This window comes from Lepus europaeus, chromosome 8 (genome assembly GCF_033115175.1).
Source record: "Lepus europaeus isolate LE1 chromosome 8, mLepTim1.pri, whole genome shotgun sequence".
Lineage (NCBI taxonomy): Eukaryota > Metazoa > Chordata > Mammalia > Lagomorpha > Leporidae > Lepus > Lepus europaeus.
In genome coordinates this window covers 64,045,960-64,064,053 of record NC_084834.1, presented here as the reverse complement: position 1 = coordinate 64,064,053, position 18,094 = coordinate 64,045,960, and the positions used below count along the sequence as shown (strand labels likewise).

General features: G+C 35.7%; 1 protein-coding gene across 5 annotated transcripts in view; it reads left to right on the top strand.

The window, feature by feature from the left end:
• The window catches only part of ANK2 (ankyrin 2), a 657,856-nt gene that overhangs the window by 608,183 nt on the left and 31,579 nt on the right, over window positions 1-18,094 (top strand). For all 5 annotated transcript variants that reach the window (XM_062199712.1, XM_062199708.1, XM_062199709.1 and 2 more), the window contains 8 exons: window positions 1,170-1,381; window positions 2,005-2,209; window positions 3,431-3,527; window positions 6,865-7,093; window positions 8,201-8,326; window positions 11,429-11,551; window positions 13,720-13,752; window positions 15,605-15,626. In XM_062199712.1, coding sequence (XP_062055696.1) covers window positions 1,170-1,381; window positions 2,005-2,209; window positions 3,431-3,527; window positions 6,865-7,093; window positions 8,201-8,326; window positions 11,429-11,551; window positions 13,720-13,752; window positions 15,605-15,626 — 1,047 coding nt within the window. The remainder of the gene's footprint in view (window positions 1-1,169; window positions 1,382-2,004; window positions 2,210-3,430; window positions 3,528-6,864; window positions 7,094-8,200; window positions 8,327-11,428; window positions 11,552-13,719; window positions 13,753-15,604; window positions 15,627-18,094) is intronic.

The window sequence follows — 18,094 nt, the reverse complement described above, 5'->3', positions numbered from 1 at the left end:
AGGGTGGTTGTGCCCAACTCAGCTTTTACAACCAACCCTCTCACCAGAACTGCATTCCAAGGCCATTCCCCATAGAACTAAGCCTCTACCACTAGCCCCACCTTCTAAATACCATAACTGGATGAAGTTTCCACCCTCCGGGTACACTAATGTCTGACTTAGGGGTATAAAGTCAGCATAAATTCAGCCGCCAAATCATGTTGAAACTCTAGCAAAGACAAAAAATAAGATATGTGCATGTTGTATTTGGAAACATACTCTTTGGTAAGGATCTGCTTGTATTTGCCAGTGTATCAGTCTTCAATTATATATGAACAGATCCTGGGACATCTGGGACTTTACTGTCTAGTGATGCCTAGTAGTCAAGAGAAACATAGTTTTTTTCTGCCTCAGGGATGAATAATAAATGATTGCTATAAATGAAAATGTTCTACAATTCCCTCAAATTCAGTGATCCATCTTATTTGGATTTCTCTGTTCTATACTCATCTGACTTTTTTATTGCCCCGTATCTCTACACTAATGTAGTTTAAAAAGAACCCATGGTCTCCTCCTCTTGATGTTAGATGATATATTTGGTAACTAATGGCATTACAGAAATACTGAAACCCTGAATTCATAGTACATGATCTCTTTTTATATCTGCAGTATCTATTTCAGAATCAACCATCCCCCTGGCTTAAATCCATAAATGTAAACTTTACCTTCCCCAAACAGTTTTTATTTCTGTACTATCCCACTGACAACCACAATAATTGTCTTTGAGCTAACTTTGAAATTTGCAATGTTCATACACCATTTCCTCTCTATCATATGAACTGAGAATAGAGCAGGTTAACGTTCATTCCAGGTTTTTCCTCATACCCTCTCATTTCCAAAGCCCTGCATTACTGAATCTGGAACAAGATACTTGTCTTTCACAGTGTCCTAGAAAGTCCTAGTTTATACAAAGGAGGAAAACATGCAAGCTAAATGCCTACAGGTCTTGAAAGATTGCGTTTTTTTTTTTCTTACGTTAGGATAACCTTGCTTTTTAGATTTTCATTTTGTCAAAAAAAAAAAAAAAGTTTTACCACCACATCTGCTCTGTAAACCATGCTGATGAGTTTGATAGAATGCTTTTAGAAGGAAATCCTTGCTATACAAAGATGAGTCATTTCTTATCTCAGTGCTGGATAGCCCCGAAGACCTGGAAAAGAAACGAATCTGCCGCATCATCACCCGTGACTTCCCACAGTACTTTGCGGTGGTGTCTCGCATCAAACAGGACAGCAATCTGATTGGCCCAGAGGGAGGCGTGCTGAGCAGCACCATGGTGCCCCAGGTGCAGGCTGTCTTCCCGGAGGGGGCACTAACCAAGAGAATCCGTGTAGGCCTGCAGGTATGGTCATGCTAGACACAAATGATCTTATCATGGATTCTAGTCCAGTGATTAAAAAATTAGCTTTTCAAATGAGACGTAAAATGTCAAAAAATCAGGGGCAGATATTTTGTCTAGTGGTTAAGCTACTGCTTAGGACAAGGGCATCCCATAATGGAGTACTTGGGTTGGGGGTCCAGCTGTGCTTCCAATTCTAGCTTCTGCTATTGTCAACCTAGGATGAAGTGGTACGGACTCACATAGTTGGTTCCCTGCCACTCATGTCAGAGACCCCTAAGTTCCTGGCTCCCAGCTTCAGCTGGGCCTAGCTCTGGATGTTGCAGGCAGTTGGAGAGTGAACCAGTGAATAGAAATGCACATTTGCTTTCTCTCTCTCTCCCTCCTTAGCTTTCAAATTCAAACAACAACAACATATTTTTTCCTGGGTGAGCAAAATCTACCATTGGGAATCATAAGTCTCAACAAGTTTTATGGGTGCTTAATAACAACACTAAACTTATGATTACCATGTTTGAAGTCAATCAAATGGGTAGTTGGGGAGAAAGTAATGCTTCAGATAAGACATTTGGCATTAGATAGAGTAAGATGTTGTTTACTTTAATATTTTTCTTTACTTTGAAAAGGCTCAACCTATGCACTCTGAACTGGTTAAGAAGATACTAGGTAACAAGGCTACCTTCAGCCCTATCGTCACTTTGGAACCTAGAAGAAGAAAATTCCACAAGCCTATTACAATGACCATTCCTGTCCCCAAAGCTTCAAGTGATGTCATGCTGAATGGTTTTGGGGGAGATGCACCAACTTTAAGGTTACTATGCAGCATAACAGGTGAGCCACATGTGACTATGTTAGTAGAGAGCTCTTTTAAGAAGAAATTAAACCCTTGTAAAGACTTCATTCCCTTTGTAATAATGTGCCTGTAGGGTTACATGCATTCATCCAAGAAAAGCATCTTAAATTACTAGTGAGATCAAAGGTGACAGGAAATGAACTAATATTTACAAAATAATTTTGGTATTTCAAACTATAAAGATACTTTATATTCTTTGTCATTTTGTTAAAAATTTTATATAAGGTATACAAACTTCATGCATTTCATATGTACAAATTTAGGAATGTAGTGATTCTTCCCACCCTACCCTCTCTCCTTCCTGTAGTCTTCTTCCTCCTCCCCCTCTCCCTCCTGTAGTCCCACTCTTCTTCCTTCTCCCTCTCCTATTTCCATTCTTATTTCTTACTAAATTCTATTTTCAGTGAACTTTACACTCACAAGATTAATCCTACACTAAGTAAAGAGTTCAACAAATAGTATGAAGAAAAAAACAAACAAACACTGTTCCTCAACAGTTGAGACAAGGACTGTGCAAAATCATCGCATCTGTCGATTTAATCTTCATTGCAGTCCTATGAGAAAAAAACCCATTTTGCTAGGAAGGAAACCAAGGTTGAAATAAGTCAATGACTTACTCAAGTTATGCTAAAAATAATTGGCAAATTTGGGATTCAAACCCAAGTCTAGTCTTCAACGTTTTTATTGAAGATATTACCTTCTTTCTGCTGAGGGAAAAAAAATCAGCAAACAATTACACCCAGTAGTTCCAACCAAAGTGTACTTAGAATTGGTTGTCTTTAGCTATTGAACTAGCTTGAGAAAAACAAAATAAAGGCTTTTAATGATTTCACTGATTTTAGGTCCTTAGTTGGTCAAAGGATCTTTTAAAATAAACAAATGTATATAATTCAAAATTACCTTCAGAGCCTAGCAATTAGAATGAAAGCTTCAGGATGTCAGGCAGAGAATAGAACACCTCATGAGCAGTTACTCAAATAACTGCCCTCAAATTTCATTGCCTGAGAGGTGGTGTCTGCTGTTTGTTGTCAGTGTGTCATTTTTTTAGCATGTTGTTTTTAGTCATTTTGTTTCCAATGTATCATTTTGAGGGATGGGCCGGATTATACTGGTGAACACAGCCAGAACCACAAAGACTTTATTTTATCATCTGGAGTCTGGAGTTTTGCCTAATTTTTTCAACAATCCTATTATTTCAGGTGGAACCACCCCCGCTCAGTGGGAAGATATTACAGGAACTACGCCATTAACATTTGTCAATGAATGTGTTTCCTTTACAACCAATGTGTCTGCCAGGTATGGTTTATCATTTCTCAGAACAGCCTCTATGATATTGTCCCACTTCCCCTTAAAAACCCTATCTTGTCTTTTATTTGTTTCTTAATTCATTAAAAGTAATTTTTTGGTTTAATTTTGAATGTGGCCTACATTTGTTTAGATATTTTAAACGAGACCCACCAGCAAACCTAACAGTGACAATGCAATAAAAAAAGTACTAGCAGTCAGATTAAGATCCAGGGAAAATGAATGAGTGTCTGACTTCGCTGTTGGCTGCTGACTCGGGGCTTCAGCAGTTACTGCTTGTTTTTCCAACCCCAAAGGTCTTTTGGATGATAACTTTCCTTTTGTCAACAAAGTAGTCTGAATTACTTTCCCAACAGAAGGATAACAATAGCCTCAAACCCACCATGGTTTGTTAAATGTCTTAGAAGTTTCAATGGCTCTTAAACATCTTAACACATTTACTTACCACCCATTTATGTATTATACATCTTTAAAAAGCTCAAGGTATCTGATTTTATTGCTTATGTACACATTAACTAAATTTGTTTAAATTACTTCCCATTTTTAGGGTCTTTCCTTGAATAGCTAAGCATCTTCATATTTCTTTGTGACTTAAGTAGGCCAAGAGGAATTATGTTTGTTTTACATTTGAGAAAACTGAAGTGGAGAGTACTTAAACCATAAATTCCTTTTCAAGGAGGGGTGGACTAGAAAAGCTAAAAATGCAAGATTAGTTAAGATCAATGCACAGTAGCAGTAGCTAGGTGTGTTGGTACACATTTGCAGTTCCAGCCACCCACAGGGCTCAATCATTGAGATTACAGTTCTGTGTTTGCTTATGTTCTGCCAATCAGGTATATGTACTCTATTGTTAGGAGATGACAAGTTCTGAATAAGAGTTGTAGGCTATAGATATTACAAGAAGTCACAGGGGTTGGGGGGAGGCAGGCAGTGGTAGGTAGAATATCCAAAAAGAGGTGACTTTTGAGATATATTTTAGAATTTAAGAGGCACATAGAAGTGAAAGGAGAATAACATGAGCAAAGGTGCAAAGACAGAAGGTAGACAGTGTATTGGGGGATAGCAACAGTGATCCTTGTAGTCTTCAGGGATAATGCTGAAATATTTCAGAAATATTCAGAAATAATGCTGAAATATTAGTTTACATCATTGTTTATGGAAGGCCTTTTAGGTTATATCAAGTGAAGAATCACCATGTATTTATTATGTTTTTTTAATGCAATTTTTATTTGGCAATTAAAAACATAAAAAAATCCTCCCAGATCTATATGAAATGAAAAATGCTACAAGAAATAAAATTTTTTAAAAAATTTATGGTAGGCTGGCGCCTACCATATCACTAGGCTAATCCTCCGCCTAGCGGCGCCGGCACACCAGATTCTAGTCCCGGTCGGGGCGCCGGATTCTGTCCCGGTTGCCCCTCTTCCAGGCCAGCTCTCTGCTGTGGCCAGGGAGTGCAGTGGAGGATGGCCCAAGTGCTTGGGCCCTGCACCCCATGGGAGACCAGGAGAAGCACTTGGCTCCTGCCATCGGATCAGCGTGGTGTGCCGGCCACAGTGCGCCAGCCATGGCGGCCATTGGAGGGTGAACCAATGGCAAAGGAAGACCTTTCTCTCTGTCTCTCTCTCTCACTTCCACTCTGCCTGTCAAAAAAAAATTAAAAATAAATAAATAAATAAATAAAAAATTTAAAAAAATTTATGGTAAAAGAAAATCAGTTATTTTGTGAGAAGATGTTTAAAAATAAGCAAAATAAACCAACTAAAATATCACAAAACAGAAGGAGTTATTATACTAATATTTTAATTCCAAGATAATTGAATAATAAAGTATAGTTGAATCAGTAGAATCACTAAGTTAATTCTGAGTGCTTGCCATGATCCAGGCACTATTCTGAACCTTGCAGACATTATGCTAACTAAATTAAGCCAGACAGAAAAGGACTAATGTTGTAGGATGCCACTTATACAAGGAGTCTGCAAAACAGCTACGGAAAATGCATGTTAAGAAAAAAATATATATGGTTACTAGGGGCTGGAGTGAGGGTACAATTGAGAAGTCAGTGTTTAATGGGTACAGAGTTTCTGTTTAGGATGATAAAAAATATTCTGGAAATGGATAGTGGTGCTGATTGTACAACATTGTGAATGCACTTCACACCACAGAATGTACACTTAAATGTGGTTAAAATGATAGATTTCATGTTATGTATATTTTGCATTAATAAAAAGGAAGAGGATAGATAGAAAAGGATATTGGAAGAAAGAAAGGCTAAGAAGATAAGGAAATCTCAGGAATGTGGAGAAAAGCTTTGAAACGAGGATATAGAATAAGCCTTTGGAAAAGTACAAACATCAAATGGCCTCTACTTTCTTTGTGAAACTATCTTTCATGGGACCTGGAGTGAGGGGGAAGCTTAGGGTTTAACAGTTTTAGTGTACTGGAAAAAAAAAATGAGCAAAAGTTACTGTGTAATGTCATAGACTCAGCCAGCTCTGGAAGTCATCCAGTCATGGAGCCAATAGTTTTCTGTGAATTCTAGAGTACTTACAAGTTTGGGGGTTGATCCAACATTTGTGACTAGAGAATTTCTGGGAAAAGAGTGATGAGAAGATGAAAAGCTAAGTAGATTCTGGTGAAAGAGTTTCTGGAAAAGTAACGAAGAACAGATTAGGCGGCCAATGTGGATGGAGAAATTAAGGAAAAATCAAAGCTCATACAGCAAGATCTCTGTTCTTGTTGTGGCTGATCTTGGTCTTATACCTTTTAAGGATTCTAAAATCCTGCTGAGAGAGTTCAAAAGATTGTGTACACAGAAGAGTGTCCAAGGAAGAAAACTACCAACACAACTACAAATCCAAAGGCACTCAAAAAGTTTGTGCAAAATAAAAGATAAATTTATTTCATTGCAAAAGAATTTTGAAATCCATTCAAAAGGAGGGTCTTCAAGAAGTTCATTGAAAATACTTATTTTGAAAAAATTATGTGTGTATTTCACAACTTTGCGCATCAAACTAAATTTATCTTTTAGTCCCATTTTCCATGAATTTTGAAGTGCCATTATATTTAATAATTGTCCTTAAAAACCTGCTATACCTTTGTTTCCGCCTCTTAATCCATTCTGCCTTCCCGTCTATTCTTCCACCTGTCCTGCCATCTCTATCTTTATTTTCCTTTCCTTTGGCTTTCATTCATCATCTCCCTCTCTCACTTTATTCTTTTCCAAAAAGCATTTGATGACCACTTTGGTCATTTTGAAGGAACTGATTTTTTTTTTTCAAGTGATATGCTTTAAACTTTAGATGACTCATTTTTATTTCCTCTGTAGGTTCTGGCTTATAGACTGCCGACAGATCCAGGAATCCGTTACCTTTGCATCACAGGTGTATAGAGAAATTATCTGTGTACCTTATATGGCCAAATTTGTAGTGTTTGCTAAATCACATGACCCCATTGAAGCCAGGTTGAGATGCTTCTGCATGACTGATGATAAAGTGGACAAGACCCTTGAACAACAAGAAAACTTTGCTGAGGTGGCCAGAAGCAGGGATGTGGAGGTACTGTATTAAAAAATAAGTATGCCGTATTGTGATACCTTTACTTATTTTTAAAAAGATTTTATTTATTTATTTGAGAGTTAGAGTTACAGACAGAGGGAGAGACAGAGAGAAAGGTCTTCCATCTGCTGGTTCACTCCCAAAATGGCCACAGCAGCTGGAGCTGGGCTGATCTGAAGCCAGGAGCCAGCAGCTTCTTTGCAGTCTTCCACACAGGTTCAGGGGCCCAAGCACTTGGGCCATCTTCTGCTACTTTCTCAGGCTATAGTAGAGAGCTGAGTCGGACAAAGAGCAGCAGGAACATCAACTGGCACCCTTATGGGATGCCAGCACCGCAGGTGGAAGCTTAGCCCACTATGCTACAACCCCAGCCCTGTGATACTTTTATTAATAGATTATATTTCAAATAGAATTTAATAGAGTCATAAAAATATTCATTTGTACCTACATCAGTTTAAAAGTCAAGATATTAAATTAGCCATTTTGACACACTTTGGACCTATCCAGTAGTGATGACCTCAGTTGTATTTGAGAAAGTGAAAGGATATCTAAAGATTATTTGGGTAGAAATTATGAGTTGTTTATAAACTCAAAGTATCTGACAATAACAGCTTAGTTGTTTTTAGCTTTCCTTGTTATTCTTTTTATTCTTTTAATAGTAAAGAAAACAGACTAGGAATTACATCCTTTTCTGTAAATGCTGAAGTGGGATATACAGTGCTTTTCTCTATTACTTTTTCTTATTTCAGAATTTTTCATTACTGTAGGTCTTTGGATATTGAAGTCCAGTTATCTGATTCATAGCAATATCCAAAGCTATCCAGTCAATTACTTTATCTATGTATTGATTTTGAGGGTTGTCATGAGGCAGTGTTAGAAGTGAAAAAATTAAATCCCACCAAATATTTAAAGATTCCTTTTAGTAGTGAAAAGAGGAAGTGCTGGTACATGCTTTGCCAAAGATAAGATAAAATATCAATTAGCAATTTGAAGATTGTTGTGTGTACACTTTAATAACAATATTTTAATAAGTACTACCACTTCTTTGTTTAAATAAGTTGTAATCACAGCTATTTTATTCTGTTTTGTTTCTCTATTTTTATCCAGGTATTAGAAGGAAAACCCATTTATGTTGATTGTTTTGGCAACCTGGTGCCACTAACGAAGAGTGGCCAGCATCATATATTCAGTTTTTTTGCTTTCAAAGAAAACAGACTTCCTCTCTTTGTCAAGGTAATGTAGATATGGAAATTACTTTTATTAAAATCAAGAAAGGATTTGATTTCCTTTAGTAATAGAGAGTATTCACTTTTCAGTCATTTCCAGCAATTCTATAAGATACTGTAGTCCTGGAAAGTAGCAATTTTTATTTTTAAAGTTCCAAGTCAATATTAATTTTTATTTACAGAATATGTTTAAGGGTTAAAACAAGGAGAAATAACAGCCAATTCCTTCACTAGAAACAATATCTACCCTCTTCTAAACATAAAGGGAAGTCAACTTTTTTCTATACTATTATTGACTTTAAATATTTATGCTTAGACTTTAAAAATGTGTATGAATTTCACAGTTGTGGAGACCAAAGATTTCTAGGGACAAGTTTTTGTAATAACATATTTATAACATAAGCTAATAAGAAATTGTCTCAGATAGAGCTACAGATTAGAAATACTTTGATAAATTTATTCAAGAAACATTATGGGCATATATCAGTGAACCATGAATTTGTTGTCTCTGTTCAGAAACATTAATCCAAGTTGAGGATGTAGCAGTTGTACATACAAGTTTCCAATTGTGATGAGGACTCCAGCTATGAATGAGACTGTTTTTCAGCCACTCATTTTCTATCCTGTGTCCAGTTTATTTCACTAATCTAAAGGTCTAGTTTTCAGTCTTCATAAAGTTTAAGCAGGTCTTCCTAGGTTTTTTCACAGTTTCTACTTCAAGGTAGTAATCCCCAAGCTGTTCATTAGCAATGACTCCTGTTACTGTTTTAACTTCTCATGATTTTTCCAAGCATGTGATAATACTTGTATGACATATTAACTGAGACCTTTTATTAAGTTTTCCTAAGATCTCTACTTCATTATTTTACTAGATTTTCCCAGGTTGTCTACTGAGCGTTTCATTGTGCCATTTAGTAGAGTCCCTGGGAAAATATAGAATTAGTATGTGATCCAAAAATTCTGCTTTTAGGTATATATCCAAAAGAATTGAGAGCAGGAAGTCAGTTACTTGCACACCAATATCCTTTGCATTATGTACAATAGCCAAAAGGTAGAAACAATACAAGTGTCCACTAACAGATGAATGGACAAACAAAATATGTTATACATATGTATAAAACACATATAGAGCATAAACATATACATTATGTTATATATATACATGTGTATAGAGAGATGGAGATAGGTACAGATATAGATATATAGATAAGTTATAATGTAGCCTTTAACAGAAATGGGATTATGATATATGTTGCAGTGGGTTTGAACTTTGAAGACTTGCTAAATAAAATAAGTCAGACCCCAAAGGGCAAATATTGTATGGTCCCATAAGTATGAAGGATCTGGGGTGGTCAGATCCACAGATACAGGAAATAAATGGTGTTTGCTAGTGGCGGGTGGAAATTGTTTAATGGATAATTTCAGTTTGGAAAGATGAGTGAGTTCAGAAGATGGATGGTGGTGATGGTTATATAACAAAGTGAATACACCAAATACACCTAATGCCGCCAGACTGTCTACCTCAAAATGGTTAAAATGGTAAGTTTTAGGTTGTTTATCAATTACCACAGTTTTACAAAGCAATGAAATCTTTGTATATGCTTAACTGTGAAAACATTAGGCTAAGTGAAATAAACCAGGTAGAAAAATAAAAAAACTGTGTAACTCGACTTACTTAAGATAACTAGAATGGGCAAATTCATAGACAGTAGAATAGAGACTGTCAGGGACTAGGAAAAGATGGGAATGGGAGTTGTGTAATGGATACAGTTTCTGTTTGGAAACCCAGATAATGGTGATAACCACATAACTTTTGAAATGTGCTTCATGCCACTGCATTGTGCATTTCAAAACAGTAAATAAATATATGATGCCTATTTTGGCACAATTTTTCAAAAACTGAATTCAAGTTTTGGAGCTGTAGGGTGTGATAATTTGTTAATAACAATGTGTTATGTTCTAGAAATTTATTGAGAAAAATCTTAAGTATTCTTGCTCTACAAAAAAAAGAGTACAGGGCCTCTTAACTTATAAGGCCTTAAGCCCACCAGATTATTACCAGGCCCCTTCTGTCAGGTTCTATTTACCTCTCAATCAGAAAACTTAATTGTAGCTTAGACAGCACCTTTCTTAGCTCCTCTAATAATGACTCCTTTGTTCTAGACCCTGTCTAGCGCACTTGGGCCTCATTCCTTCGTAATCATAACCTCTACTCTACCTCCAATGGCTCTACTCCCAACCTGTGTGTACTGATGGTCCTCTTCCCCACTTAATGCTGGTTAATGCCACTCTTAGGATCATTGGTTACTATCCTCACCCTGTCTTTTATGACCTTGTCTAAATATGATCAGAGTCGGCAAACTTGGAAGGCTTCCATAACCTTGGCAACTCATGACGAGAGCCTAGGGTAGTTACTGGCGCCATAAACTAGAGTATCAATTTGTTGGGTCAACAACAGGAGTCACTGTGCACTTGCTCCTCATGTGGGATCTTTGTCCTTAATGTGCTGTACATTGTGATTTAATGCTATAACTAGTACTCAAACAGTATGTTTCGCTTTGTGTTTCTATGTGGGTGCAAACTGTTGAAATCTTTACTTAATATATACTAAATTGATCTTCTGTATATAAAGAGAATTGAAAATGAATCTTGATGCAAATGGAAGGGGAGAGGGAGTGGGAGAAGGGAGGGTTGTGGGTGGGAAGGAAGTTATGGGAGGGGGAAGCCATTGTAATCCATAAGCTGTGAATTGGAAATTTATATTCATTAAATAAAAGTTAAAAAAAAGTATAATTATATTAAGCAATAGATATGTGACTTAGCTTGATGGTGGTAACCATTTCTAATGTGTGCATATATCAAATCATCACACTGTAGACCTTAAATATATACAATTTTGTCAATCATACTTCAAAATAAATCTAAAGAAAAACTGAATTTTTTTAAAAAGTCATTCTTAACAGTAACAGGAAAACAGAAAAAGTTAGACTTTTGAGTCGTAATTTAGCATTTGAAAATGAATTTTATTTTCTCCTTTCTTATATCATCTAACTAAAACAAACAGTATGTATTAGATATGGGTGAAGCATGAATGTCATTCTCGTTCAAGGTACGTGATACTACTCAGGAACCTTGCGGACGACTATCATTTATGAAGGAGCCCAAATCCACAAGAGGCCTGGTGCATCAAGCTATTTGCAACCTCAACATCACCCTGCCAGTTTATACAAAGGTATTGTAAAAATGTGCTGAGTCCAATTCAGGCACTGTTGCAATTTCAAATCCTCCACTGAATGCAAGCCCATATAAAAATCATATCTGGTTCCCTTTCAAGCTTACAGATTTCCCCTTAAGTAAGGAAAAATTAGTTTTGCCCTTATTTTGCATTGAATACATTTTCACAAGACCATTCTAAGATTTAACTCTGTGACCTAATTTTTGAAAAGAATATAAGTGACTTTGTCCGTTATTTTTTTAGGTGTTCTACTGAGACTATACTGATGCATTTGGCCTTGTTAAAACATTTGAGTCCACCAGCTTCTGCTTGTTACAAATTCATGGATGAATTATACATTATTAAATTCAGACCAACCTCAAAATAATTTATATTTTTGCTAAAATAATTACCTGTTGTTCTTGCAACCTATCCCAAGAGTATTCAATTAAGTCTTCAGTTGTTTTAACATTATTAGTAGAAAATACCACCATGCTATAAGGAGTGGATTTGAAACATTGTTTGAAAAAGGAGGCTGGTGCTGTGACACGGCAGGGTTAAGCCACTGCATGTGACACCAACATTCTATATGAGTTCTGATTTGAGTCTTGGCTGCTCGGCTTCCAGTCCAGCTCCTTGCTAATGCACCTGGGAAAGCAGCAGAAGATGGCCCAAATACTTGGACCCCTGGCACCCACATGGGAGGCCTGGATGGAGTTCCCAGCTCCTAGCTGCAACCTGGCCCAGTCCTGACCCTTGTGGCCATTTGGGGAGTGAATCAGAGGATGGAAGATCTCTTTCTGTGTGTCTCTCCCCTTCTCTCTATGAATCATCTTTTCAAATAAATAAAATGAATCAAAAAAAGAGAAAAAAATCATTACTTTCTGAACCAAAGTTTATCTACCTTTCCCTAATTCGTAATTCCTTGAGTACTTTGACTAAGTCAAAGAAGACAATTGAATGATTTAAATGTTGTGGATAACCTCTTTTTTATTATTTTTGATTTTTTAACCAATATACTTTGTTTTTACTCAGATGCTGCATATAGTAGTGTATGGGTGGGTGCAGCAAGTTGTCAATGTTGATAGTATGGGTAGGGGAGGGAGTCAGAGATGACCATTAAGACCTGGAGGAGAAGTAGGGATATATTTAAAACCCTCAATCTTGACTCCATAAAATAAAGACCTTCCTGCATTAATTTTCCCCACCAATATTGTCAAATTATATATTCTCCTAATTATTCTTATAAATAAAGACTAATCACAGAGAAAAGCTCATAGTATTATTTTGACTTTATAACTTCTTACAAAATGATAAAGAACAGAATAAAATGTTATGTATACAAGAGATCTTCAAAAAGCTCATAGAAAATATATATATTATAAAAAACCTAAGTACAAATTTAAATACTTCTTGTGCTAAAACTTATCTTTTAATTCTATTTTTTATGAACTTTTTGAAGTAAGCTCAATATACATATTATTCTAAGAATGCCAAATAAGAACCACAAATAAAAGTGTACTCCATGGACAAGCCATCTGAGTGTTACATTAAGGTGAATGAACTATATCTGATTTTTGTGAGCTTTCAATGTGCTATGAAAGAAAATATTTGTTATAACATCGTATTTTTATGTCCAAACATATCAGAGACAATTAGTAATGACATTATGTTCTAGGACAATTTTCTATTTAGCAACCGAAAACAATAAAAAATGTTAAATATTGTACTTCAAAATATACTTTGAAATTTAATAGCTCATTATTTATATTAAAATGACCAAATATTGCCTGGGTATTGAAAATGTTTTCACCATATATTTATCTGTAACTTTTAACATTTTCAACAGTGTCTACAATGACTTGGTTAACATCCCCGTTTCTATAGACAAATGACATCAAATCTATTAGAAGTCCAACTTTGAGACTGCTGGTGACCTAGCATCTGAAATTAGTGTATTTATAAATTTGGTTCTTTTTTTTCTCTTGACTCTACAGATTTGTATTTAAATCAGTCCTCTTTGGGTTTTCTGCCTGTATACTGTAAACATCAATAAGAAAAAGTGAGAGTATGCTGACTATATGCTTGCCCACTGATATTTGTTGGCAGGGTATTTGCTCTTCTAAATGCTCTCTACTCTTCCTTCTCTCTTTTTCCCATCTTGCATGGCATCTTGGGTCGGCCAGGAATCAGAGTCAGATCAAGAACAGGAGGAAGAGGTAATTTTATGACAGTGTCACTTGTTAATGGTTGTATCATTGCTATAACCACTCATAAGAGCACTTAGCTAACCTGTATTCTTAGAAGGGGTAAGCAGTAATTCTTAGTCATTAAACAGACAAAATTTTACCCCAGCTCTCTGACCCTGCTTCTTTATCTTACAAATTCACTTCAGAGAATAGTAAAGTTGCCCTGTAAGCTGTTGTCTTGTCGGTATGCAACAATATACATGTCTCTGCCAGCTACTGAAATCTGAATCACACTTTAGCAATTCTCAAAGGTTAAGCTGAAAATGTGTGGAGATCAAGTCTTTTTATTACAGAAGTAAAATATTATTTTCTTCTTTAACTCCCATATCCTCACAAGCTGCAAAGCAGTTTTCCAGAGGCTATATTACTTGTAATGGCCTCATATTCTTGTGTTCCAACATCTTCTTAGCTTTAATTTATAACACAGATTGATTTATACATACCACACGTAAAGCAAAGTTCTTTAGGCTCCCTAGAAACTTTCATGAGAGTAAAGTCCTTAACCAAAAACTTTGAAAACCACTGAGACAGGAACACTGTAAGGAGTATGTGGTTCACCCATTAGGCTACAATAATGTTGTAATGCAGAACTACACTACTGAAAATCATGTCTTCCAAAGCCAAGTCTTTTCTAATTCCTCAGTGTACTTCGTTAACACTGATCTCTCTAAACCATCCTATGAAGTATAGGCTATTATATCACAGATGAAGAAAATAGTCTTAGAGTGGTTTTCTTAGAAAAAATAGCCATTTGAATTATACCTGCTTCAACATTTACAGCAAAAATGTATTTATTTCCCTTATAAAGATCCGAAAATGATCAGATGTTATAATAGAAATGAAAGAAATCATTGGAAAATTTCATATATTTACCAATTAATATATCTGTTTCTATATCTAAGGTAGACAAATGTAATTGTTACTAGTTACATGTAAAGATTTTTTGGATATACTAGTTTTCTAAATGTATTTGGATACATTTGAAATACAAAAAATGCAAAGAAAAATACCCTTGTACCCAGGAGATTAAAATGTAAGGCATTAGTTTAGAGGATCCCCCTGCATGTATTTTTTTCCTATATCTTGTCAGTGGACCCGGGTGAGAGGGGTGGTACAGACTCTCTGTACTGCCTAGGTGGCCACCTAGAAAATCAGTTTATGACAGGAATGAAGTCTTTGTTGCCTTCACTGCATGTTCTGTTTCTCACATACTCAGCTTCTTTCATGTTCGGTGACCCTGTCACCACAGCTATTAAAAGCAATACCTATGCATCTTCCTGAAAGAGCAGTAACACAAATAAACCAACTTTGCTATGTTCACAAATGAGTCTTTCCCACTAGATGTATGATTTTCCCATGGAGTACTTCCAAGGACTCTTTAGGGCAATAGATCCCATTGGGATTCCTTCTAGAATTTGGAATGCCGACTTGTTATGAGTGATGACAAAAGTTTTTCTGTAGACTGCAACACCCTGGCATGCTATTTGTCATTCTCTTTCACTACTAAATTGACACTTTAGTTTAATAGTCACTTCACCCTTTTCTTGACCTTGTCCCTTTTAAATATTTATTGCTAACCAAAAACACGGCCTGGGAATAACATATTAGAAACGACTTTCTACCTGTAGTCTCTAGAAAAGATTTTTTTTCCAGTTATGATAAAAATCACTGGGAATCTCATAGAAATAACTGCAATAAATTCCTGTAGTTTATGATATCACCTCCATGTATATAACTATGAATTGGATATTATTGTACACATTAGGAGCTATGAGCTAAGATGCTATATGTAACCATTCAATTTATGTATGTTTTCTTTCAGATCGATATGACATCAGAAAAAAGTAAGATTTTAAATAACACTAGTTTGTTTGAAAGCTGGCTATAGTAGAGAGAAGCATGAATTAAGATTAATTAATATGCAAGCTTGTTTCCATTACTAATCACTGTAATGATTATATTTTAGCCTTATTAATCATTAATATATATTTATAAAAGCAGCTTGGCCAGTTAAATTACAGATATATCTAATTTGTGAGCTAATTAGCAGTAAAATGCAATTATTATTCATTTAAGCATTCACTTTCTTTTGACATCCCTGTTAACCTTGGTATTGCTGTTATGCTTGTTTAGAAACCCACCCTACCGTTTTGTCCATTTGTTAGCATAACATTTTCACCTCATTAATTTTTAAGCACTGACATGACAGTATCACTTTTTATAAAGCAACCGTGATTTCTGCAGAATTCATGATTTTTATAGGATAGACCTGCAAAAGTGATACTGTTCAATAGTTACTAGCTGAAACTAACTTTTCCCAATCACCCCCCTCCCCTCCCTTGCATTCCTTACTGTGGTGAAGTGTAACTAAAACCTTTAAGGCTGAGGTCTAAAAGATTTTTGTGAAAAATTTCTGGGAAAAAAAATAGAATCCAATAATGCACAAATTAAAACTTCCTGGATGAAATTACAAAACTATGTTATAATCACAGCAATATGTTATTATTGGGTTATTTTTAAATAATCATGAAAATCTCAAACCTGATCTAGAATCGAGAGCACTTGTTTGTACAGACCTTAAAAGAGCTATCTTAAAATGCATTTCAAGTTTGTAATACTCAATTGACATGTTTTGTTGCCTGGCCTATTTCCAGTGACTCTGTCCCTTCTTGTGTGGAAACTCAAGTTGAATTTTGTAGGTTTTTGTTATTTCTATGACCTTTCCCAAATTCTAACTTTTACTGTTTATTTATTTTAAATTTATTTTGATTTATTATATTTCAAAGAGACATTCCCAAAAGGAGAAAACTTAGAGCCACGTTTAATATGGACACCTGGCCCTATGAGATGGTCTGAGGATTTTTAAGTTTTAGTACAATGTGATTTACTCCCAGTTAATGGAATGGCTTTAACTGTGGTCTGTCATCACTAAATCATTATTCAGGATTAAATATTTGAGATTCTGGATGTGCTCAGTGGTTTGTGTAGTTGAAGATATCTGTATTGATATAAATTAATTTATTTATATATGCATAGACACATACTACATCTCCCCAGTAAAGACAGATTCTCTCAAGAGAAGGCATTTTGGTTTATATGACATTATCATTGCCTTCATTGATTGCACAGTTATTTTTGAAAGTGATTTTATTTTATTCTCCCATTTCTTCTTCAGTACTGTGGTACATCCTTATTTAAATGGCTCTTTCCTTTGTCCCTTGAATACAAGCTAGTAAGAAATCAACCTTAACCTATCTGATTTCATTATTCAAAACAAAAGAAGCAGAAGTGGTACCATGTTGCTCTGATGCCCTGGATTCTCTCGAATGACTCCTAGATGTTGTGAATGCTTTAGAAGTTTCACATAGACACTCGTGTTTGGTTTTGTTTAAATTTGAAGATAATCATTAAATAATCGTTATCTAGTAAAAGATAATCTTTAAAGAAGGTCTCTGCTGAGGGAATTCTCTCCTATTTTTTTGTTTTAAATGAGTAAATCCTACAAGAGTTTGAGTTTTCCTCCTTTCCTTAAATGGTTGTGAGCTCCCTGAGCATGTGCCTCAGCATTTCCCGTACCAGTTTGCAGGGAAGTAAATACACTTCACCACAGTGGTGTTTTACACATGCGTTCTAATTTCTCACCATCCTTCTCCTGCCTGTGCTTTTCTGCAAGGAGCCTCTCCCGGCAGTTTTACGCCACCTTTGCTTTGCATGGAAATAACTTGGCTTACATAAACTGTGCGTGTGTCCCGTGTGACTGTCTCTGATTTGGGTTGCCATGCATCACCTTTTGACCTTTGGACTCACATATAAGTTGAATCACAGTTGTTGTGTGTGTTGTTTTTCTTTCCTTTCTTTCCCTCCTTGGTCTATCCATTACGTGTCTAAACAAGGAGGTTGCTCCAAGGAAAGGACCATGCCTCTTAGCATAAGAGTGTTTGTTTCATCGTTAGGTGTGAATTTCCCTTAGTTGAAATGCCGGTTAGCATCTGATTCCGATATATTTGGTCTAGTCACTGTATATTGGCAGAATTAAATGTACTGAATTCCATATTTGTCTCTGATTTTAAAATGTATACACATCACTAGATGTTAGTTTGAGTTTGCTACTACTGGCTTTCTCCTAGAGGAAATCAACTTTCTGCAGTTTTTAATGCTTTTTCTTCATTTTTCCCCCATGGTTTTTTTTTTTTTTCAACATTGATCTGTAACATCTGAACAATCTTGAGATACCTCTGTGTACTTTCACTGCGTTCTTCCTTTGTTTTGATTTGTGATGGTTTTATGTGTGTATGTCCCAATTATTTGTTAT